Consider the following 25,677-nt stretch of genomic DNA (forward strand, 5'->3'; position numbering starts at 1 on the left):
TGAATTTCTTTAGTAGTGTGGCATGCCTGGTGGTGACTCATGTCTCATGTGGTCTGCATCTTGGAAAAGGTTATATCCATGTCTGATATAGGGGCTCACCTGGTCATGGCACCACACCTTTGTACCTAGATTAGATATCAGCTTTAGTTTAAACACTTACCTTCAATATAAACTTCTCGGTTGAATTTTCCAGCAGCCAATGCCATCCTAGAAAAATTTGGAAAAAGAAACAAAATTTAGTGTCTTCAACATAGGTGCAAGGTGTGGCTGTGTGCTAAGTAAGTCTGCTTCCCAACTACACAGTTCCAGGTTCAGTCTCATTGTGTGGCACCTTGGGCAAGTGTCTTCTACTATAGCCTCAAACTAGTCAAAACCTTGTGGGTGAATTTGGTAGATGGAAACTGAACGAATCCTGCTGGTGTGTGTACTTATATATTGTAGAACCTCACAGTATGAGTGCCCCATTGTACGAGCTTAGACTCATGCAAATTTTTGTCTTGAAGTACGAGTGGAATTCCGTAGTTAGGAGCACACAAATCATCCCATCTTTAATGTAATTCAGTTAAACTTGTAACTACATCTTTTATGTTTTAAAATCCATAGAAAAAATTATTTTGAGTAGTTTTGGGATGCTGGAACAGATTATATTTTAGTTAATTTCAAAGGGGAAAATTGATTTGTAAAACGAGTAAATCGTAAGACGAGCTCGGTCATGGAACGAATTAAACTCGTACTGTGAGGTATCACTACATACATATATATATACACACACATACATATATGTATGTATGACATACATACATATACATACTTACATTACATACATACATATATATACATACATATACATACACACACACATGCATACATACATATACATACATACACATACATACACATACATACACACATATACATACACATATATACATACACATATATACATACACATATATACATACACATATATACATACACATATATACATACATACACATATATACATACACACACATACATACATACACACACACACATACACATATATACATACACACACACATATATACATACACACACACACATACACACACATATACATACACACATATGGCCTGTGGCACTTTCTGAATGGCACACCTAATGAAAAACTTCTATACATGTATGTATATGTATGTTATGCATACACACACACATATATACGTACATATATACATATATATATGTGTGTGTGTATGTGCCCACTACTGCTTGACGACTGGTTTTAGTGTGTTTACTAAGTACTAAGCTTAAAAAAATAAGTCATGGTGTTTTGTTTAATTAAAACCCTTCAAGGTGGTGCCCCAGCATGGCAACAGTCAAAAGACTGAAGCAAGATCTCTTGTTTATTATTGTTATTATTTAACTCCCAAGATGGTCGTGATCTAGCTACCCTATAATTAAATGCATTCTAGTCATGCACCTTGGCATCCTATCTTATTGTCATGGGTGTATAGTATTAGAGTACATTATTCAATGCGTCAGGGTGTGATTTAAAGGAGATTTGGCTGCTATTTCTAGCATATTGAACGATCACGTAGAAGCGCCATTCACACCACGACCTCACTTAGTCCATCAAGAACTTCATTTTATGTTGCTCTGATCGTTTTGACATCTGACATGCAACATACTGTGCCATACACCTGTACAGGCAATGTCAATTTGATGGAGGGGCTTCAGCTCACACACAGCACAAACCTTTGATCACTGTAAACAAATCTTCTGAGCAGGTTACTCTTTACTCGTTTCAGTCGTTTGACTGCGGCCATGCTGGAGCACCGCCTTTAATCGAGCAACTCGACCCCAGGACTTATTCTTTTGTAAGCCCAGTACTTATTCTATCAGTCTCTTTTGCTGAACCGCTAGGTAATGGAGACATAGACACACCAGCATCGGTTGTCAAGCAATGCTAGGGGGACAAACACAGACACACAAACATACATATATACGACGGGCTTCTTTCAGTTTCCATCTACCAAATCCACTCACAAGGCTTTGGTCGGCCCGAGGCTATAGTAGAAGACACTTGCCCAAGGTGCCACGCAGTGGGGCTGAACCCAGAACCATGTGGTTGGTAAACAAGCTACTTACCACACAGCCACTCCTGAAATAATTTTATGTTGTTTTGCTATCACTAGGACATCTGTGGTATACCTATTTCTTTACTACCCACAAGTGGTTAAACACAGAGGGGACAAACAAGGACAGACAAACGGATTAAGTCGATTACATCAACCCCAGTGCGTAACTGGTATTTAATTTATCGACCCCGAAAGGATGAAAGGCAAAGTAGACCTCAGCAGAATTTAAACTCAGAATGTAGCGGCAGACAAAAGACGCATTTCGCCCGGTGTGCTAACATTTCTGTGGTATACCATGCACCTGTACAGGCAATGTCAATTTGATAGAAGGCTTGAACTTATGTACATTGTAACCATTTGATCACTATAAACAAACCATGTGCACATGTTGTTCAACAAGAAATTACAGAAACCCTTATCTGTCATCTAAAATAGACGAGTCCTTGATTCTATTCTACATCATTTACCACCTCAGCACTCTGAAATACTAACAGCATAAAAGTGACATAATCTTTCTCCATTTCCTGGCCAAAATATAATCGAAAATCTTATATGAATACTCACGTGTCCCTTCCAGGTCTCAGCGAAACTTCAAACACTCCGTAAACAGGTTTGTGGTCTGATAAGTTGATGTTCATGACACTGTTATAATCAGTACAAACAATGATGTTTTTACGTCGTGAACGAAACAATATTCTGTCCTGCAAAAGAAAGAGACAATAGCATCACATTACAACTGATAAGGTATGACCATATAATGCAGTGGTTCCCAAAGTGGGGCATTTTGGAGTAGCAATAATGATAGGTTCATTTGTTTAAATTTTATTTGTGAAATACAGTTGTTTTGAATTTGCTTCAGAAAGGGGTCTGTGTTTGTGATGATTAGTTGGGGCGGGGTCGCTAGGAATGTGGTGCGAGGGGTCAAGGAGGCAGCAGCCCAGAAAAATTTGGGAACCACTGATATAAGGTATAGGTATAATACTGACGATAATGACCATATAAGGTATAGGAATGATATTGATGGTACGATCACATAAGGTAGTATATACTATATATATTATCATACCAACTCATTACCACCATTTTGACATCCATTTTTCCAATACTTGCATGGGTCTGGCAGAGTCTTTTGAAGATTTTCTGGCCGCTTTCATTTGTTCCCTCAAGGTCGGGCATGGAAATGAACAACATTGCTTGTATGATGGCGATGCTCATTTACAACCGTAATGACCAGACAAGGGGGAACACAAGTACACATCAGGCCTGTGGAGTCAGAGTCAGAAACAATTAAGGGGTAGTCGGAGTCAGTGAAACTATAAACCAGTTATTAAATGCAGTCCTACTCAAAGTACCATGTTTAAGATGGTAAGGTGGTGTTATTTGAGGGTGATCTAGCTGTTCTTTCTAGCAGGTCAGGAAACTGTGAAGAGGTTCTCCTGTTAGCTATTAAATGTTGTTTAACCCTTGGCCTGTTCTGATCAAACAAGTCAATGATCAAGCTATTTCAGCCATGGCCATCCTCCCTGTTAGCATTTACTTGTTGCAGTCATCAATGGCCATGCTGGAGCATGGCTTTAACATGTTTAATCTAACAAATCAACGTCAGTATGTACTTAATTTCTTTTTCAAGTCCAGTATTTATTTTATCAGTCTCTGTTGCTCAATTGCTAGATTACAGATATAGTGGCTGTGTGGTAAGAAGCTTGCTTACCAACCACATGGTTCCAGGTTCCTTGTGTCTTCTACTATAGCCTCGGGCCAACCAAAGCCTTGTGAGTGGATTTGGCAGATAGAAACTGAAAGAAGCCTGTTGTGTGTGTGTATATATATATATTTATATATATCACCGTGACTGACCAGGCTATCAGATGTTGCTACACATTGCTGGTCACAATGCGCGTCGCATTGTTTTAGCCTTCAAATGACGCCACCCTGCTGGCTAAGTGAGCAGGCCGACAGAAGAAAGTTGTGGCGAAAGAGTACAGCAGGGATCGCAACCACCCCGCTGCTGGAGCCTCATGGAGCTTTAGGCGTTTTCACTCAATAAACACTCACAACGCCGGGGTCTGGGAATCGAAACCGCAAGTCCGCTGCCCTAACCACTGGGCCATTGCACCTCCATATATATATATATATATTTATGTGTGTGTCTTTGTGCATGTGTTGTCTCCCAATCACCACTTGACAGCCAGTGTTGATGTGTTTATGTCCCCATAACTTAGCAGTCCGGCCTCAGAGACTGATAGAATAAATACTAAGCTTAAGAAATAAGTCCTGGGGGGTCGAACCCGTCAAGACGGTGCTCCAGCATGGCCGCAGTCAAATCGCTGAAACAAGTAAAAGAATAAACCAATGCTAGCTATCAAGTAGTGGTGAAAAGAAACAAACACATACATATCACACATTGGTATATCAGCAGAATTGATATCCCAAAGTCAAGGGGTCACATAAGGAGCAGTAATGTGGGTGCTGCTGCCATGTAAAAAGCACCTTCCATCCATGACTAACCAGCAGAGAAGAGAAGAAAAAAAAGTGAACACAGCATGCAACAGAAGAATATGTAATATATATCTTACTGTGTAAGAAGGAGTACGTAGCTTGTGGTAAGAGAAAGCCTTTTCGGAGACGTCTTCGCTTAAAGACTTCACATCAAATTTATAGGTCGGTTGGAAACTGATTCTTCCTTCTTGGAATCCTTTGAATATTTTCCCTGAAACAAACACAAAACAATAATTAATATAATTACAACATCATCAAGTGTTTAAACACTATTTTCAGTGTTAGAGAATGAGATTAACCCTTTTGTTACCAACCTGGCTGAAAGCGGTTCTGAGTACAAATGTCTTGTTTTCATAAGTTTTGAATAAAAATCTCTCACCAAACCTTAGTCACAATTTATATTCCTAACACTAGCTTAATGATAACTAAGTTATTTTGCTAAATTCTTTGTAATAGTTAAAGTAATTGTAAGAAATACAGAGCATCTCAAAATAAATACAGTAACGAAAGGGTTAACCTTGTAAGTTTCATGGCAGTATTATCTAAGGTGCATGGCTCAGTGGTTAGAGTATTGAGCTCACAGTCATGAGGTTGTGAGTTTAATTCCAGGACCGGGCTGTGTGTTGTGTTCTTGAGCAAGACGCTTTATTTTTCACGTTGCTCCAGATCACTCAGCTGTAGAAATGAGTTGCTACGTCACTGGTGCCAAGCTGTAGCAGCCTTTGCTTTTCCCTTGGAGAGGAGAGGCTGGTAATGTAGGGGTCACTTTGTTTAGCTAAATCTTTCAAGGCAGTGCTCCAGTATGACAAGAAACAAGAAAAGGGGATGTTTTTAATAGACAACCGCAACCTCAGCTTGTTTGGGAATCTGACTTTGGTATGTAATTCACCATGGCACATCACTGGCCAGAACAGAGCAACAGAATAAGGGGCGAAAAGGAATAATAAAAATTAAAACAAAACAAAAATGAAAAAAAGGCATCATAGGGGTGATGCATACCCTGCGCTCACACAAGGATAGAATTAAATTTAATTTAATAAATATATTCTCAGACAAATTCATATTTCAACAAAATGACATCAAGAGTTATTTCCCCTGCTTATCGTTTATGCATATGTAACAAAGAAAAGCAAAATACTTTGATTTACCCATCTGCCAGTTTTAAAGATAATCCAACCAAACTTTAATGAGGTTGAGGCACTCACCTGAGGAGTATTTCTGTCAAATTTGGTGAAAATCTCTTCAGCAGTTTTACAGTAATTTTGAAAACACACAAAGACAAGTGACTACAATATCCTGCTTTTGCATGCAGGGTAACAAGCAAAGAAAAACGAAAAAACATACCTTCATTGAGAAGCCCCATTAGTTGATCACTTTGAAGAATTTTTTCAAAATTTGGTCTTGGCCTGGCGTCGTCCTTCACCACCATTTCCTCTAACAACGGACACTTTGTTCCATTGATGCGAAAGTTGAAATCACCCATCCAAAAGACAGAATCATATCGAGATGTAACATCTACAAGGAAAAAGGAAACAGATAACACACACACACACAAAAAAAAACAAAGGTTAAAAGGTTACGATGTGTAGGTGGGAGTATGTGTGTATGTGCATCCATGATCATAGGTAATAGGTAGGTGGCTGTGTGGTAAGAAATTTGCTTCCCAACCACATGGTTCCAGGTTCGGTCCTACTGCATGGCATCCTGGACAAGTGTCTTCTACCATAACCACGGGTCAACCAAAGCCTTGTGAGTGAATTTGGTAGATGGAAACTGAAAGAAATCCATTGTCTGTATGTGTGTGGAGGTATGGTAAGATGCTTGTTTCCCAACCACATGGTTCCAGGTTCAGTTTCACTGCATGGCCCCTTAGGCAAGTGTCTTCTACTATAGCCTTGGGCTGACCAGAGCCTTGTGAGTGGCTTTGGTAGACGGAAACTGAAAGAAGCCCGTCATATATGCATACATTTGTGTTTGTTCCTCACTACTGTTTGACAACTGGTGTTGCTTCGTTTATGTCCCTGTAACTTAATAGTTTGGCAAAAGAGACCGATAGAGTAAGCACTACAATAATAAAAAAAGTGCTGGAGTCGATTCCCTTGGTAAAACCCTCCAAGGTGTTGGTTGCCCCAGCATGGCCAGAGTCCAATGACTGAAACAAAAAAAAAAAATATGCAAAGAAAGCAAGAAAGGGGGTAGCACTGTACCTTTACTGCCACTGAGCTGGGACCCTTTTGGCAATCTCAAGTCACGGATGGTCTTCTCATAGTCGCTCATGCGATCAGCCATCTTTTGGTAGGATGCTACAATGTAAACAACGCAAAACGAAATTTCTTAATATTCTTAAGATAAAAAGATCTAATTATCATCATCATCGTTTAACGTCTGCTTTCCATGCTGGCATGGGTTGGATGGTTTGACTGAAGACTGGCAAGCCAGTAGGCTGCACCTGGCTCCAATCTGATATAATAATTTAATAATAATAATAATCCTTTCTGTTAAAGGCACAAGGCCTGAAATTATGGGGGAGGGGAACTAGTCAAATGCATTGGCCCAGTGTTTCATGGGTGCTAAATTTATCGACCCTGAAAGGATGAAAGGACAAAGTCAACCTCGGTGGAATTTGAACTCTGAAGGTAAGGACGGACGGATGAAATGTTGCTAAGCATTTTGCCCAGTGTGCTCATGATTCTGCAAGCTTCCCGCCTCATAATAGTAATAATCTTTCCTACAATAGGAAAGGCGCAGGAGTGGCTGTGTGGTAAGTAGCTTCTACTATAGCCTTGGGCCAACCAAAGCCTTGTGAGTGGATTTGGCAGACGGAAACTGAAAGAAGCCCATCGTATAAATGTATATATATATATATATATATATATATATATATGTGTGCTTGTGTCTGTGTTTGTCCCCCTAGCATTGCTTGACAACCGATGCTGGTGTGTTTATGTCCCCCGTTACTTAGCGGTTCGGCAAAAGAAACCGATAGAATAAGTAATGGGCTTACGAAAGAATAAGTCCCGGGGTCGAGTTGCTCGATTAAAGGCGGTGCTCCAGCATGGCCGCAGTCAAATGACTGTGGGGAAAGGGATAGTCGATTACATTGACCCCCAGCACTTGACTGGTTCTTAATTGATTGACCTTGAAAGGATGAAAGGCAATGTTGTTGTAATTTAGCCCCAGGAGGTATCATCTCCAGCTGGCTTATACGACACGATTTGTGTCCTTATATTTTCAAACAATGGAATCTAGCACCCCCCCACTCAGCTCAAACAATATCTGTGTATTGCGATTCTGGGTTATTTCCCTAGTTAGAAAATATAAGGACACAGATCATGTTGTATAGCCAGCTGGAGACGATGCCTCCTGGGGCTAAATTACAGCAACATTCGTCCTAACCAGGACTGTCATGTTATGTTGGCAAACAGTCTTTACTCCAAAGTACTGTTGCTGAATATCTCATGTTATGAGATTTAAAAATAGTAATTTTCTACATTAAGGTTACACGTTAATTTCATGAGCAGGCTGTTCCGTTGATCGAATCAAATGAAACACATATTCTTTACTCTTTTACTTGTTTCAGTCATTTGACTGCGGCCATGCTGGAGCACCACCTTTAATCGAGCAACTCGACCCCGGGACTTATTCTTTTGTAAGCCCAGTACTTATTCTATCGGTCTCTTTTGTCGAACCGCTAAGTAACGGGGACATAAACACACCAGCATCGGTTGTCAAGCGATGCTAGGGGGACAAACACACACACACATATATATATATATATATATATATATATACATATATACGACGGGCTTCTTTCAGTTTCCGTCTACCAAATCCACTCACAAGGCTTTGGTCGGCCCGGGGCTATAATAGAAGACGCTTGCCCAAGGTGCCAGGAAGTGGGAATGAACCCGGAACCATGTGGTTGGTAAACAAGCTACTTACCACACAGCCACTCCTGCGCCTATTTGTCATAACTGATGGAATGCTTGGTCACATGCTGCATTTTATAGATCCTGTGCTTCAAGATCCACTGTCCCAAAACAAGAATTAGTTCACACTTGCAAAAGCTTCTAAGATTCTTATGACTTCGACAATATATATAGGCGCAGGAGTGGCTGTGTGGTAAGTAGCTTGCTAACCAACCACATGGTTCCGGGTTCAGTCCCACTGCGTGGCATCTTGGGCAAGTGTCTTCTGCTATAGCCTCGGGCCGACCAAAACCTTGTGAGTGGATTTGGTAGACGGAAACTGAAAGAAGCCTGTCATATATATATGTGTGTGTGTGTGTGTGTGTGTGTATATGTTTGTGTTTGTCCCTCTAGCATTGCTTGACAACCGATGCTGGTGTGTTTACATCCCCGTCACTTAGCGGTTCGGCAAAAGAGACCAATAGAATAAGTACTGGGCTTACAAAAGAATAAGTCCCGGGGTCGATTTGCTCGACTAAAGGCGGTGCTCCAGCATGGCCGCAGTCAAATGACTGAAACAAGTAAAAGAGGAAAAGATATATATATATATATATATATATACACACATACATATGAAGTAAAGGTGCTGTAAAGTTTCTGGCTTTAGGTAAAAGAAAATACAGGGGGATGAGTTAATTACGATTTTATTTAACATATCACCCTCTCAGAGTCCCACACTTATTGCAGCAGACCTTTAGTTTTACTAAGCTCGGTAAAAGAACTTGGAAAGTTGGGCCTCCAAACAGGCCTTTCGCAATAGCCTTAAAGCCAGCAACTTTTCAGCACCCTTTCCTATGTGTGTATATATATATATATATATATATATATATATATATTATATATATATATAGGCTATCATCTGTGTAAGTTTGTGTGCATGTATATATATATATATATATATATATAACTGCAGGAGTGGCTGTATGGTAAGTAGCTTGCTTACCAACCATATGTTTCCGGGTTCATTCCCACAGTGTGGCACCTTGCGCAAGTGTCTTCTACTATAGCCTCGGGCCAACCAAAGCCTTGTCAGTGGATTTGGTAGACAGAAACTGAAGGACACCGTCGTATGTATGTATGTATGTATATATATATATATATATATATATATATGTGTGTGTGTGTATATGTTTGTGTGTCTGAGGTTGTGCCTGTAACTTAGCGGTTCAGCAAAAGAGACCAATAGAATAAGTACTAGGCTTACAAAGAATAAGTCCTGGGGTCGATTTACTCAACTAAAGGCGGTACTCCAGCATGGCCGCAGTCAAAACAAGTAAAAGAGTAAATATATACACACACACACACACAGACATAGACACACATACACATATAACAGGTAATAATCTGTTTTATGTAAGCTTTCCTAATAAATCAAGGTATTTACCTGTGAAATGAGAAATGATGAAAAGCATGGAGGTACCAAAAAATGTCAGCGCCACGGCAACAGATCCTTTTGTTTTAATCATAGTGACAGCTCTTGTGGTGATGGAGTCTTCTTCAGGTACTGACAAGAACGAACAAGGAAATGCGACATGAACGACAAATGTGGAAAAATAACAAAAAAGAAAAGAAAGACAAGAATTAAATTCTTCAACAGCTACAGATTGATGATAAACACCTTGTAAGGCAACTCAGCAGTGTTGGGACCTCGTTAATGTTATTTCAGGGAATCAGGGAATGAGATGTCATCGTCATCGTTTAACGTCCGCTTTCCATGCTAGCATGGGTTGGACGATTTTGACTGAGGGCTGGCGAACCAGATGGCTGCACCAGGCTCCAATCTTGATCTGGCAGAGTTTCTACAGCTTGATGCCCTTCCTAACGCCAACCACTCTGAGAGTGTAGCGGGTGCTTTTTACATGCCACCGGCACAGGGGCCATTTAGGCGCTACTGGCAATGACCGCTCAAATCTTTTTACACATGCCACCGGCACAGGTGCCAGTAAGGCGACATGAGAACCTTAATTAGGAAAGTTTCTACTCGCTGGTTATCAGAATGAATTGGTTGAGCATGACTGGATGGATGGATTCTGATGATCTGGTTTGGCTGACAAATATACCCAAAAGGGGCCAATAATAATTAGACAGCGTTATTATACAAGAGGAAGGAGACGTGAAAAAAACAATCAATAATCCTTTTTACTACACAAGGCCCGAAATTTTGTGGGGGAGAGGGGGGTAGTTGATTACATTAAACCCCAGTGCACAACTGGGACGTGAAAAACAACTAATAATCCTTTTTACTACACAAGGGCCGAAATTATTGATCCCAGAAAGATGAAAGGCAAAGTCAACCTCACTGGATTTTGAACTCAGGATGTAAGGACAGACAAGATACCTCTAAGCGTTTTGCCCAGCATACTAATGATTCTGCCAGCTTGTTGCATTTTAATAATCATAATAATTATTATTTTAAATTTTTTCCATACAGGTAGCTTGGGGGAAGAGTTGATTACATAGACCCCACTATTCAATTGGTACTTATTTTAGTGACCCCGAAAGGATGAAAGGTAAAGTCAACCCCTGTGGAATTTGAACTCGGAATGTAAAAGCAGCAGAAATGCTGCTAAGTAATTTCTCTAGCATGCTAATGATTCAGTCATCTTGCCATCTTAATAATAATAATAATAATAATAATAATAATGATAATAATATTCCTTTCTACTATAGGCACAAGGCCAGAAATTTTGGGGGGAGGGGACCAGTCAATTACATCGACCCCAGTGTTTCACTTAATTTAGCCACCCCAAAAGGATGAAAGGCAAAGTCAACCTTGGTGGGATTTAAACTCAGTGTATAGTGACAGGCTAAATGCAGCTAAATATTACATCCAACGTGCTAACGATTCTGCCAGCTTGCTGCCTTCTTAATAATAATAAATAATAAAAGCAGGCTTGAACAAAAAAGAAAAATGACAAAGGACACATACTTGAACAGAACCAGATAAGGTCCCTCCGCATGAAGATAGCAATGTGTAGAGAACCAAGAGATGCTGAGTGGAAAAGAACGTAAGAGGGGCCGAGAGTTTCTTGTAAAGTTATTTCCCATTGCCTCCTGAAAATAAAACACAACAAATTTAACGCACCTTCATTGGAGAATGTCACTCTTATTCACTCTATATATATATAGATAAAAAATCTACAGATGGAGAACATATTACCACCACATTCTTAATGATGAAATTAACCTCTCTGTCTATATATCTACCCTCTTTGTAATGTTGGCAAATGAAATAAGTATAAAAATATACATTGTCCATTTAATTAAAAAATTCTATATGTGGCTGAAGACTGCTCGACATTTTAAAACTGATGTAATACTTACAGTGTTTAATAAAATGAAGTAGCATGAAACGATTGCACTAAACTACCTTGGATATCCTTGTTGCTTATTTTGATTATAATCACCCCATTTGATTTATATGGATAATTACCATACAATATTCTAGTGCCTTTAACTTAAGTACCATATTCATCTGAATCTAAATTTTGCTGAACTTATATATATATACATATATATACACACACATATCTAATGTATACAAATTAATTTTTTAATTAATCAACATATTAACCAATAATTGTTTCATTTCTCAAATAAGATTAAAATTACAAAACATATATAAAAATATAATTTTGCATTTTAAATACCTTATAAGGAAAATCATCAGGGTTATCAGAGGGCAATGAAGATTACATTAGGATAGGTGCAAGAGTGGCTGTGTGGTAAGTAGCTTGCTTACCGACCACATGGTTCATGGTTCAGTCCCACGGTGTGGCACCTTGGGCAAGTCTTTTCTTCTATAGCCTCAGGCTGACCAAAGACTTGTGAGTGGATTTGGCAGACAGAAACTGAAAGAAGCCCGTTGTATATATGTGTGTGTGTGTGTATATATATATATATATATATATATATATATCATCATCATCATCATCATTTAACGTCCGCTTTCCATGCTAGCATATATATATATATATATATATATGTGTATGTATGTATGAGTGTATATATGTTTGTGTGTTTGTGTTCCCCTCCTCAACATCGCTTGACAACCGATGCTAGTGTGTTTACATCCCCGTGACTTAGCGGTTCGGCAAAAGAGACCGATAGAATAAGTACTAGGCTTACAAAGAATAAGTCCTGGGGTCGATTTCTTCAACTAAAAGTGGTGCTCCAGCATGGCCACAGTGAAATGACTGAAACAAGTAAAAGAGTAAAGAGTATACTTTCAGAATATAAACATGTTTATCAACCAGACTGGCCCTCATGCCGGTGGCACGTAAAAGCACCCACTACACTCTCGGAGTAGTTGGCATTAAGAAGGGCATCAACCCGTAGAAACTTTTTCGGATCAAACTGAGCCTGGTGCAGCCTCTGGCTCACCAGTCCTCAGTCAAACCGTCCGACCCATGCCAGCATGGAAAGCGGACATATAACAATGATGATGACAATGAACTTCATTAGCTTAAAGCTGTTTCTGCTACAAGGTGATACACAAGCACTCAGCTCTGAGTGCTTGCATCTATAGCAGAAACAGCTGTAAGCCAATGCTGTTCATTACATAATTTATTGTTCCTTTGTCATTTATTGAATTTCTTATATATATATATATGTTGGTACCATGTTAAAAGCACCGAGGACACACTGTAAAGTGGTTGAACTTAGGAAGGGCATCAAACTGCAGAAACCAAATCAATTCAGATTAGAACCTGGTGCAGCTCTCCTGCTTGCCAGCTCTGGTCAAACTGTCCAACCCATGCCAGCATGGAAAATGGACATTTGATTACGATGGTGATGATATACATATATATATAATAAGCTTCTATCAACCAAATCTACTCACAAGGCTTTGGTCAGCCCAAGGCATTTTCCTAAGGTGCCATGCAGTGGTATTGAACCTAGAACCATGTGGTTGCAAAGCAAGCTTCTTACCTGTTGATATTTTTATTTTATCGCAGAATAGAACAAATCCAAACTATATCAAAAAGATTTTTTTTCTTTTGTATAACCAACTTACTTATTGAGAGCATTTTCTTGTGTTCCAATAACATATATATCTTGGACCAATTCACAGGATTCCGGTAAAATGAAATCTTCTAAATTACGGGTTGTAATATCCTGAAAAAGAGTAATAGCTCGTTATTAATTAATACTGAAAGATAATTCCTTCTTATTGATGATAATGGTAGAAAAAAAAGATATCCTCAAACAGCAATGGTCAAATATTGATTTCAAATTTTGGCATAAGGCCAGCAATTGTGGTGGTCAAGATGGGTAGGGGGAGCATGACCTTTGAATGTTGGGCCTCACAGAGACAATGACAAAAGACCGAGACCTCTGGAGGTATGCCGTGACTGAGAAGACCCGGCAAATAAAAGGAGTCCACAGCTGTAACCTACATCAGTGTCGCATAACCAGCCCACTAAAAAGTACCTTGGATCATAGGGCAACATACTGTGCTTGAGGAGACCTATTGAGTCAAGTACGTCAACATCAACAGCAATATCAAAATCAAATCAAATGGAAATTGTAGTTGAGAGCCCCATGCCGGTAGCATGTAAAAAGTACCATCCGAACGTGGTTGATGCCAGTTCCACTTTGACTGGCTTCCATGCCAGTGGCACATAAAAAGCACCATCTGATCGTGGTCAATGCCAGTTCCTCTGGCCCCTATGCTGGTGGCATGTAAAAAGCACCCACTACACTCCCGGAGTGGTTGGCATTAGGGAAGGCATCCAGCTGTAGAAACACTGCCAGATCAGATTGAGGCCTGGTGCAGCCTCCTGGCTTCTTAAACCCCAGTCAAACCATCCAACCCATGCCAGCATGAAAAACGGACTTTAACCTATGATGATATATATACATATATATGACAGGCTTCTTTCCATTTCCATTTACCAAATCCATTCACAAGGCTTTGGTTGGCTCCAAAGCTATAGTAGAAGACACTTGCCCAAGGTGCCATGCATTGGGACTGAACTCGGAACCGTGTGGTTGGGAAGCAAGCTTCTTACTACACAGCCACGCCTGCCCCTATTCTTCCCCTCGACTGGATGTCCGTTTGTCACAGAATAACTCCTTTTTGCCTGCTGAACAGACTGGAGCAACATGAAATGAAGTGTTTTGCTGAAGAACACAACACGTTGACCAGTCCTGGAATCGAAACCGCCATCTTACCGATCACTAGTGCAATACCCTAACTACTAAGCCATGTGCCTCCAACCCAACCACCACCACCACCATAACAAACATCACTGTTGTCACCATCACAATCGCCACCACTCTCTACCAGCACCACTGCTGCCACTACCATCACTAGAACCATTACAACCACTACTGCCATGACCAACACCACAACCACTGATGTCACCATCACAATCACCACCACCACTACTTATTTCTTTACTACCCACAAGGGGCTAAACACAGAGGGGACAAACAAGGACAGACAGACGGATGAAGTCGATTATATCGACCTCAGTGCATAACTGGTACTTAATCGACCCCAAAAGGATAAAAGGCAAAGTCAACCATGGCGGAATTTGAACTCAGAACGTAGCAGCAGACGAAAGACCACTAAGCATTTTGCCTGGCATACTAACATTTCTGCCACTACCATCACAACCACTACTACCACAGCCAACACCACAACCAATGATGTCACCACCACAATCACCACTACCATCATCACCACTGCCATGACCAACACCACAACCACTGCTGAGCCCATCACATCTGCCACCACCATCACCACCAACAACAACAACAACAACAATGACAAAAGCAACTCCACTGCTACATGTTGTAGCAAAGGAGTTTCAGGACATCAAAGAAGTTTTACCACAATTCTCAAACTTACTTTAGATTCCCCCATGTTCCATGAACCGATGAAAAGCTTCACTTTACGATTAGGGAAGTAGCGCTGAAGTTCTTCATTACCAAGCAAAGAAGTTCCAGAGTTTATGTTTCCAAAGAGAAAACTCCTTCAAGAAAAAAAATAAAAGAAAGAAATTTTAATCAAAATTTAAATAATAAAAATTTGATTGAGAACACACTTTTGTTTTCCCCCCCAAAGTAATAGGCACATGAATGGCTGTGTGGAAAGAAGCTTGCTTCTTAACCACATGGTTCCTGGTTCAGTCCCACTGCATAGCACCTTGGGCAAGTGTCTTCTACTATAGCCTCGGGCCAACCAAAGCCTTGTGAGTGAATTTGGTAGACAGAAACTGAAAGAAGTTCATATATATATATATATATATATATATATATATATATGCATGTGTGTGTGTGTGTATATATATATGTGTGTGTGTGTGTATGTGTGTGTATGTATGTGTGTGTCATTGTTAAAATATGGTTTAAATATAGGAGGCATAAGATAGCAGGGTGTGACACTATAAGAGATTCAGCTGTTATTTCTAGCAGATCAAAGGACTGCACAGACTCATGATTCTAAAACAGTTTACTGCAGCTTTTAAGAAATATAATTTCAAACCTTATCATCATCCAGTGTTTTAAATCCGGGTTTTGTCCCTGTTAAAGGGGGTGGCTGGATCTACCTCAATGCCATAGCAACTGAGGAAAGCCAGTGCAGCCCACCCTAACCTTTGGGCTGGCTGGTGCCCATTCTCTTTGCTATCATGAGGCTTTTTTGGAGCTGGATTTTCTATGGGGAGCATGCCCTTGCTTACCCTCAACTTCTGTTTCTAGACATGAGTGGTCCCGAGACCAAGAACTCTACCATGATTTTTAAGAAATGTGGTGGAAAACTAGCTCAAGAAGGTAGGGATTCTACTCCCTGAGACCCCTTTTGGAGCACCCCTACCCATAAAAATCCATATTAACACCTAAGCATCTTAATCAACATGCTATTCCTAATTTTACTATAGTTGTGTGGTAAGATGTTTGCTTTCCAGCATCGTGGTACCAGGTTCAGTCCCACTGCATGGCACCTTGAGCAAATAAGTGTTTTTTTCCTGCAGCCTTGAGCCATACGAAGCCTTGCAAGTAGATTTGGTAGTTGCAAACTGAAAGAAGCCCCCTCGTATGGATGTGTGTGTGTGTGTATTTGTCCCCCACCACTTGACAACCAGTGTTGGTTTGTTTACATCCCTGTAACTTAGAGGTTCAGCAAAAAGAGACCAATAGAATAAGTACCAGACATGGAAAAAAAAAAAAGAGTACTAGGGCCGATTCGTTTGACTAAAAACTTCTTCAAGGCAGTGCCCCAGCATGGCCGTAATGTAATAACTAAAACGAGTAAAATAAAAAAAAAGAAATATATATATAGGCGCAGCAGTGGCTGTGTGGTAAGTAGCTTGCTTACCAACCACATGGTTCCGGGTTCAATCCCACTGCGTAGCATCTTGGGCAAGTGTTTTCTGCTATAGCCCCGGGCCAACCAATTCCTTGTGAGTGGATTTGGTAGATGAAAACTGAAAGAAGCCTGTCATATATATGTATATGTATATGTATATATATATATATATATATATATATATATATATATATGTGTGTGTGTGTGTGTTTGTCCCCCTAGCATTGCTTGACAACCGATGCTGGTGTGTGTACGTCTCCGTCACTTAGCAGTTCGGCAAAAGAAACTGATAGAATAAGTACAGGGCTTACAAAAGAATAAGTCCCGGGGTCGAATTGCTCGACTAAAGGCGGTGCACCAGCATGGCCGCAGTCAAATGACTGAAACAAGTAAAAGAGTAAAAGAATATATAATTAATAAAAGAAAGAACAAACTACCTCACTGTATATTTCCTTAAAAAACTGTTTTAGCATTCCATTAATTCTTGCTTTTGTTTTTCAGACACCAAAAAAAGTGGAAGCCAAACCAGATGGAACTTACAACCAAATGTTATGAGCAATCTTAAATATATCATCATCATCATCGTTTAACGTCCGCTTTCCATGCTGGCATGGGTTGGACGATTTTGACTGAGGGCTGGCAAACCAGATGGTTGCACCAGGCTCCAATCTTGATTTGGCAGAGTTTCTACAGCTGGATGCCCTTCCTAACGCCAATCACTCCGAGAGTGTAGTGGGTGCTTTTTATGTGTCACCGGCGGAGAATTTATCCCAGCAGGAAACAACTGTAGGGAGATCTTGCTTGCCTGTCTCACCCACCCACCTATTATAAGGCAAATTGCGTTTGTGCTTTGCAGGAAATTTCTGGTGAGCTAAACAAGAGTTGACTATGGATGCCAAACCATGGCCATACTAGAGCAGATTGTCTGAACACAATGTATGCAGGTCAACTCATCTGAGACACTTGATGTCTCCTTAAAGACCTCCCTCAACTAATGCAGGACTCAAATGGATGGCCTACATGGGTTTGTAAAGGAACTGTCTGGAACAGGTTGTGTCTTTTGCACTGTTTGGGTGCAACACAATTTCCTTCTTTGTTTCCAAAAACTACCGGCGTCAGGAACAAGAGAGCAACCTTAGAAAATATGACACTTTATTTCGTTATTTACATAAAGAAGACACGTTGGTCAATTGGTAACCTCTTGGTGTAGGTACAGCAAGACTGAAGTTAAACATTTGTAAAGATGAACCTCACAACAACTCCAGCAGCAAGAGAGCTGGTCAAATCCCAAGCGTCTAGGACAGGAGAATAGGCTGATAACACATTAAACACGTCTTCTCTCTTCAACGAATGCCATAGAATTCTCCCCAGTTTTTAGTGCATGTGCATTAGGGAACTTCCTTAGGCCTTTCCAGAAGTTTCCAGCCCCGCACACGCACACTGAAGAATGACGTCACTACAGGTTAAAAATGTCTGAGCAAGCTTGACAAGAGAGAGAGAGAGATTTCTGTTTGCAAATTAATGGAGTTTTTTTTTAGATGGCGCCTATCACTATTTATTTATATATGTATTTACTTGCTGTTGGTAGCTAGACCCATCTTTTGACTCATATCATTAATAAATTCAGCACGGAATTTTGTCAGTGAACAGGTCGCGGTCTCAAAGCGACGAAAATATTTTGACGGATTTTGTGCGTTTCTTAAATGGCTTATAAACATCTTCCACGCTGCAATTGTTTTCATTAAATTCTTTCCACTAAAAGCACATGACCTGAAATATTTAGGGAAAAGATGCTAGTTGAGAGCATCAACCCCAGCACTTGACTGATACGTTATTTTATCAACCCCAACAGAATGAAAGGCAAAGCTGACCTCAGCAGAATTTGAACTCAGAATATAAAGGCAGAAGAAATATCACTAAGCGTGCTAACGATTCTGCCAGCTTGCTTCCTTAATAATCATCATCATCGTTTAGCGTCCGCTTTCCATGCTGGCATGGGTTGGACGGTTCAACTGGGGTCTGGGAAGCCAGAAGGCTGCACCAGGCCCAGTCTGATCTGGCAATGTTTCTACGGCTGGATGCCCTTCCTAACGCCAACCACTCCAGGAGTGTAGTGGCTGTTTTTTACGTGCCACCGGCACAGGTGCCTAGCAAGACTGGCAAACGACCACAATTGGATGGTGCTTTTTACGTGCCACCGGCACGGAGGCCAGGCGAGGCTGGCAGCGGCAATAATAATGATAATAATTCTTTCTACTGAAGGCACAAGACCTGAAATTTGGGGGGAGTGGGTAAATCAATGACATCGACCCCAGTGTTTCACTGGTACTTATTTTATCAACCCTGAAAAGATGAAAGGCAAAGTCGACCTTGGCGGAATTTGAACTCAGAACGTAGCAATAGGAGATTCTGCCAGCTCGCTGCCTTAATGATAATAATAATCCTTTCTACTATAGACACAACGCCTGACATTTTGGGAAAAGGGGCTAGTTAATTAGATCAACCCAAGTACACAACTGGTATTTAATTTATCAACCCTAAAAGGATGAAAGGCAAAGCTGACCTTGGTGGAATTTGAACTCACAAAGTAGTGACAGACAAAATACCACTATGCATTTGATCTAGCATGCTGGAGCAGCGCCTTTAGTCGAGCAAATCAACCCCAGGACTTATTCTTTGGAAGCCTAGTACTTATTCTGTCAGTCTCTTTTGCCGAACCGCTAAGTTACAGGGACGTAAACATACCATTATTGGTTGTCAAGCAATGTTGGGGGGACAAACACAGACACACAAACAATATACACACACACACATATATATATATATATATATATATATATATATATATATACGATGGGCTTCTTTCAATTTCCATCTACCAAATCCAATCACAAGGCTTTGGTCAGCCCAAAGCTATAGTAGAAGACACTTGCCCAAGGTGCCACGCAGTGGGACTGAACCCGGAACCATGTGATTTGTAAGCAAGCTACTTACCACACAGCCACTGTTTTTTTTTTATTTTAAATTTTCAAACCCAAAATACAAAAAGAAAATAATTTTTATTACCTTGATCTTGCTTTTTCAATTGTGATAGCCGGCAATGCTGATGTTGACGAGAAAGTGGATAATACGCTCGGCGACACATTAAATGTGGGCTCTGACTTGAAGATGCCGCGCAATGTGCTGTTTCGATTATAAGGCGAAGCCATGATGGGACTAGAAAGAGGAGACAGTCTCCGCAAATTGTTGTTTATCATTGAGCATGAAGGCGAGTCGTTGATTCTGCTGTTAGTGGATGAGAAATCCGAGCTGTCGTAGTCGAACTGCCAACTAGGTATGTGACGTAATTCCGGGGAGAGAGTCAGCTTTTTAGGATAAGTCAGTTCAGATTGATTAATTAGCTCGTCACTATTTTCTTTGTTTGACAGGTATGGCAGTTTGATGTTCTCACCTTTGTTTTGTGGTTGCTGCAAAATCTCTTTCTGCATTTGCTGCTGCTGCTGCCGTTGTTGTTGTTGTTGTTGTTGTTGTTCCTTTAGCTGCAGTTCCTGCTGTTGTCGTTGTGCTTCCTCTTGTTGTTGTCGTTGTATTTTGTGTTCGTAAGGGAGAGAATTAGAATCGTTTTCTTGCTTAACAGAAGACAAAGACGGGCTCCTTCGAGGGGTCACAGGGGGTTTTGGTTGAAAGGGAGATGATCTTGCAGATTTCAACGACCTGCTGTCTTCGGTGGCAACTTTGAAATGCCTAAAAGGATGCGAATTTGTGTCAGACACAAACCTCTCGGTCTGTTTCGGAAGTAGGGTACCACTGCTGGTCCTCGTCAGTGTATGACCCTGATTATTTGGCTGTGTTACAAAAGTAGAACTTTGAGAGGGCTTAGTGGTACACAGTGACTCAGCATTTAGTGTATCCAGTGTCGATATTGAGTTGTTATGTTTCTGAGAAATGTCATCAGTAGAGGAGTCTTGGGTAAGGATTCCATTTCTAAAGTGAACTTGTTCGCGAATTTCTTCTTGAAACTGTGGCACGCAATTTACTTGTGAATGCTCAACTTCTATCATGCTTGCTGTGTTTGTAACTGTCGATATCGTACTGGGAAGCTGCTGAAGTAACAGGTCATCTCTCATCGACTGAACTGAGATAGCATCACTGCTGACCTCAGAGAGAGAGTCTCTTCGTTTCTTCTCGACTAACTTGCTAAGTGCTCCTTTCTTCTTTGGACGAGCACACTTTGGTGTAGATGTTGATACAGAAATATCTATTTGTGACTGAGATTGTTTCAGGTTTTCCATGATTGTCATATTGACTTAATGTGTCGACATAGCAGTACATTGGTATTGTTGTCAGGATGGTTTTGGATTCTGAAATATAAAGCATAATTATACATAATTATACATCATACAAAGGAAAATTATACATCATTAATTAATACACTAATTCATCATCATCATCGTTTAACGTCTGTTTTCCGTGCTAGCATGGGTTGGACGGTTCGACCGGGGCCTGGGAAGCCAGGAGGCTGCACCAGGCTCCAGTCTGATCTGGCAGTGTTTCTACAGCTGGATGCCCTTCCTAACGCCAACCACTCTGTGAGTGTAGTGGGTGCTTTTTACGTGCCACCGGCACAGGTACCAGGGGAGTCTGGCAGCGGCCACGATCGGTTGGTGCTTTTTATGTGCCACAGGCACAGAAGCCAGTCAAGGCGGCGCTGGCATCAGCCACATTCAGATGGTGCTTTTTGTGTGCCACTGGCACAGGTATCACAACTACTATTTCCATTGATATTTATTTCGATGTTCATGTACTTGACTCAATAGGTCTCCTCAAGCACAGTGGGTTGTTCTGAAATCCAAGGTACTTTGAATGGGCTGGGGCTATGCGGAACTGGTGCAGGAAGCAGCCTGCACCAGTTCCGCATAGCCCCATTACCTTTTTATTTCTTAATTGCACAGCCATTCCCACCTGGCTGTATAACTCACAGGCTTAGAGTTCAGTCTCTGTGTGTGGTACTTTGGTAAATTCTTTTCTATTATAGCCCTAGGCTGACTAAAACCATGTGAAGGAATTTGGCAGATGGAAACTGCAGGAAGCCTACTGTATGAATGTATGTGTATGAGTGTTTCTGCCTAGCTGAGTAATTAAGAGGTTCTTTTCATAATCAAATGGTTTCAGGTTCCGTCCTTTGGTGTGGTACCTTCTATTATAGCTCCAGGAAACCCACTGTGTGGATGTGTGTTAAGTTAAGTTAATTTTTTGGCTCAAAAAGCAAAAAGCAAGGCCATGTAGGGGGACATGGAGTTATGTACAGGGTGGGGTGTTCATGCAAAGAGAACAGGCCATTTCTGGTCAAGGGAGACTTTGAACCGAGCGGTCGTCGGCATCTTCACCATCTCGTCTGGCAGCTTATTCCACGGATCCACAACCAGGACGGAGAAAGCCCCTCTCCTTCGATTGAGATGAAATTGTTGCAGATAGAGCTTTTCGGAGTGACCCCGCAGTCGACGCTCTGGAGCAGGAGTGAAGAACAACTCTTTCGAGAGGTTACACTTTCTGCTTATGATGTTGTGAGCAAGAATGAGATCACCACGGCGGCGTCGTTTTTTTAGAGAATAAAGGTCGAGCGTCTTCAGCCTTTCTTCATAAGACAAATGCTTGAGACCAAGAACCATGCGGGTAGCCAGCTTCTGGACTCTTTCGAGGTGTGTGTGCATGTGATGATGATGGACTCTCCTGTCGTTAGACGATGTATGAGGGTTCAACAATTTCTTACCGAACAACCACATAGATGATTTGTTTAAAGTGATCAAAAGTTTGTATAGACATAAACTCACTCCCTCCATCAGATCGATGTTACCTGTACAGGTGCAACTAGGTGCCCACATGTCAGATGACAAAATGATCATTAAGCAATGTGAAATGAAGTGCTTCTCTCAAGAACACAATGCAGCACCCGGTCTGGGAATTGAACCCATGATCTTGCAATCGTGAGTGCAGCACTGTAACCACTAAGTCAAGTGCCTTCACCCAAACACACACATATTATTAAATACCTGCAGACAAAGGATTTAGCACACACCCCCAAACATTTATGCTGACATGGTTGCAATGTGGGGGGATGATGCACCAGCTTTATCAACAATAGGCGCAGGAGTGGCTGTGTGGTAAGTAGCTTGCTAACCAACACATGGTTCCGGGTTCAGTCCCACTGCGTGCCACCTTGGGCAAGTGTCTTCTACTATAGCCTCAGGCCGACCAAAGCCTTGCGAATGGATTTGGTAGACGGAAACTGAAAGAAGCCTGTCGTATATATATATATATATATATATATATATATATGTATGTTTGTGTATCTGTGTTTATCCCCCTAGCATTGCTTGACAACCGATGCTGGTGTTTTTACGTCCCCGTCACTTAGCGGTTCGGCAAAAGAGACCGATAGAATAAGTACTGGGCTTACAAAAGAATAAGTCCCGGGGTCGATTTGCTCGACTAAAGGCGGTGCTCCAGCATGGCCGCAGTCAAATGACTGAAACAAGTAAAAGAAAAAGTGCAAAAAATGGGCAGCTGGATTTAGAAGAGGAAGGGAGAGTCCTGAAGATGACCGTAGGTCTGGACATCTACTACTGAGGAAAACATTGTGTTCACCACAAGATGATGGACAACAGGCGATAGATCATAAATCAAATAGCCAATGCTGTGAGAATATCCCATGAGAGTCGAGAATATTCTGTACAATAAACTTGGCATGATAAAATAAATAAAATAAAATAAATAATAAAATTATTGTATACAGTGCTCAGGTGCACCACAACTTGTCAGAAAGTGCGTATAAAGCCTATGCAGTAATGTACAAATGTCTGGAAAGCGAACAATGTATGAGTCAGATACATGCTTGCGTGTATATGGAGGGGAGAAAATCAGGTGTAGTGTTGGCGAATCTCAGAAAGCATGGAAGTTTTGAAGGATGCAATGCTCCGACAACTAACAACTGATGCCGGCAGTTTGTTCCACGCTTCAGCAACTCTCAGCGTGAAAAAATGTTTCCGAAAGTCATGGGAGCTGTGCTGTTTTCTGACTTTGTAAATATGTCCATGGGTGGAGTTCGAAAAGGTGCTCAGAGTTGAAGGTTTCTATTCACTGGGTACCACATCTTCTGACACCAGATCAAAAGCACATCAGGCTTATCACATCACGGGAAAATCCGACTTCCTTTCAAGGCAGATCCAAGTGATTTCCTTAACCCTTTTGTTACCAACCCGGCTGAATCTGGCTCTGAGTACAAATGTCTTGTTTATATAAGTTTTGAATTAAAATCTTCCACCAAACCATAGTCACAATTTATGTTCCTAACACTAGCTGAATGACAACTAAGTTATTTTACTAAATTCTTTGTTATATTTAAAGTAATTGAAAGAAACACAGAGCATCTCAAAATAAATACAGTAACAAAAGGGTTAAACGTTTCCAAACCCAGGATGAATGTTAGGTTCAATACTTTGAGCCAGAAATAAAAAGACGATCCCTGCAGTGGAAGCACCCCTCCTCACCAGCTCCAAAGAAGGCCAAGATCATTTCATCTGCAGGGAGAGTGATGGCATCACATTCACATTTCAACGGTTGAGTTGGTGCTTCAGTACCCACCCCGCCATAATGCTGTAGTAGCTGTGTGAGGCAGCTCCTGCTTGGAAAGGGGCCATGTTGAGCGTTTGTAAGTTATTTTCTTCCAGGAACGTGATCAGCCTCCACCTGACAATGCATTTCAATCACCTTGCTAACATGTGAGGTTAGAGAGATAGGCCTGTAAATTTTAGCATCTGCTCTGCTTCCTCAGACACAAACACACACATACATGTACATATATATATATACATATATATACATGTATACATATACATCTGCACACATGTACACACACAAATATATAAGCATATACTTACATAAAATATATAGAGAGACAGGGAGACAAAAATACACACAAATATTGATGGTGGAGATATTCATGATGATGATGGTGGTGGGGTGGATGTAGTGGGGGTGACAGTGTGTGTATGTACTTCAGCTGAGAAAAATCCAGTTGGAGATGTAATAATCAGGCGAAGAAATTAAGATAAGTGTGTGAGAGCTGGGTGGTGACATGTGAGAGTTTGTGGGGACATTTACATCTGGTCCCACCAGTGAAGAAAAAGGCCATTGCCTTGATGGAACGAGGGACCATTAATTCACCTGCCAAGAAAGAAGTTGAAGTAGATAAAGACTCAAGAGACTGATAGAGAGAAGAGAAAATTTTAAAAAACAGAAAAAAAGATGTGAGTGTTTACAGAGAGTAATTACGTTCAGTTATCAGTTTCTGATGAAGAGTTTGTTGACCAAACGGTGAGAATCTATTGGAGGAGGAAGCCATGGGGGGGTACTTAGAGACCGTCTTACATGCCTATAAGGCGGCAAACTGGCAGAAATGTTAGCACGCCGGGCGAAATGCGTAGCCGTATTTCGTCTGCCGTTACATTCTGAGTTCAAATTCAGCCGAGGTCAACTTTGCCTTTCATCCTTTCGGGGTCGATAAATTAAGTACAAGTTACCAAGTTACGCACTGGGGTCGATATAATCGACTTAATCCGTTTGTCCCCTCCGTGTTTAGCCCCTTGAGGGTAGTAAAAAAAAATAGGTCTTACATGCCTATATATATATATATATATATATATATATATATATCATTATCGTTTAACGTCCGTTTTCCAAGCTGGCATGGGTTGGATGGTTTGACTGGAGTCTA

The 25,677-nt window shown here is 40.9% G+C and overlaps 1 protein-coding gene across 2 annotated transcripts in view; it reads right to left on the reverse strand.

The window, feature by feature from the left end:
• The window catches only part of LOC115223137 (ras guanine nucleotide exchange factor B-like), a 34,975-nt gene that overhangs the window by 1,280 nt on the left and 8,018 nt on the right, over positions 1–25,677 (reverse strand). For both annotated transcript variants that reach the window (XM_036512086.1, XM_036512085.1), the window contains exons 2-11: positions 19,971–21,265; positions 15,447–15,570; positions 13,605–13,705; positions 11,517–11,641; positions 9,972–10,091; positions 6,827–6,922; positions 5,964–6,134; positions 4,697–4,830; positions 2,685–2,821; positions 161–207 (exon numbers count right to left, since the gene is read on the reverse strand). In XM_036512086.1, coding sequence (XP_036367979.1) covers positions 161–207; positions 2,685–2,821; positions 4,697–4,830; positions 5,964–6,134; positions 6,827–6,922; positions 9,972–10,091; positions 11,517–11,641; positions 13,605–13,705; positions 15,447–15,570; positions 19,971–21,205 — 2,290 coding nt within the window. In that variant the 5' untranslated portion in view covers positions 21,206–21,265. The remainder of the gene's footprint in view (positions 1–160; positions 208–2,684; positions 2,822–4,696; positions 4,831–5,963; positions 6,135–6,826; positions 6,923–9,971; positions 10,092–11,516; positions 11,642–13,604; positions 13,706–15,446; positions 15,571–19,970; positions 21,266–25,677) is intronic.

Source organism: Octopus sinensis, linkage group LG22, assembly GCF_006345805.1.
Source record: "Octopus sinensis linkage group LG22, ASM634580v1, whole genome shotgun sequence".
Classification (NCBI taxonomy): domain Eukaryota; kingdom Metazoa; phylum Mollusca; class Cephalopoda; order Octopoda; family Octopodidae; genus Octopus; species Octopus sinensis.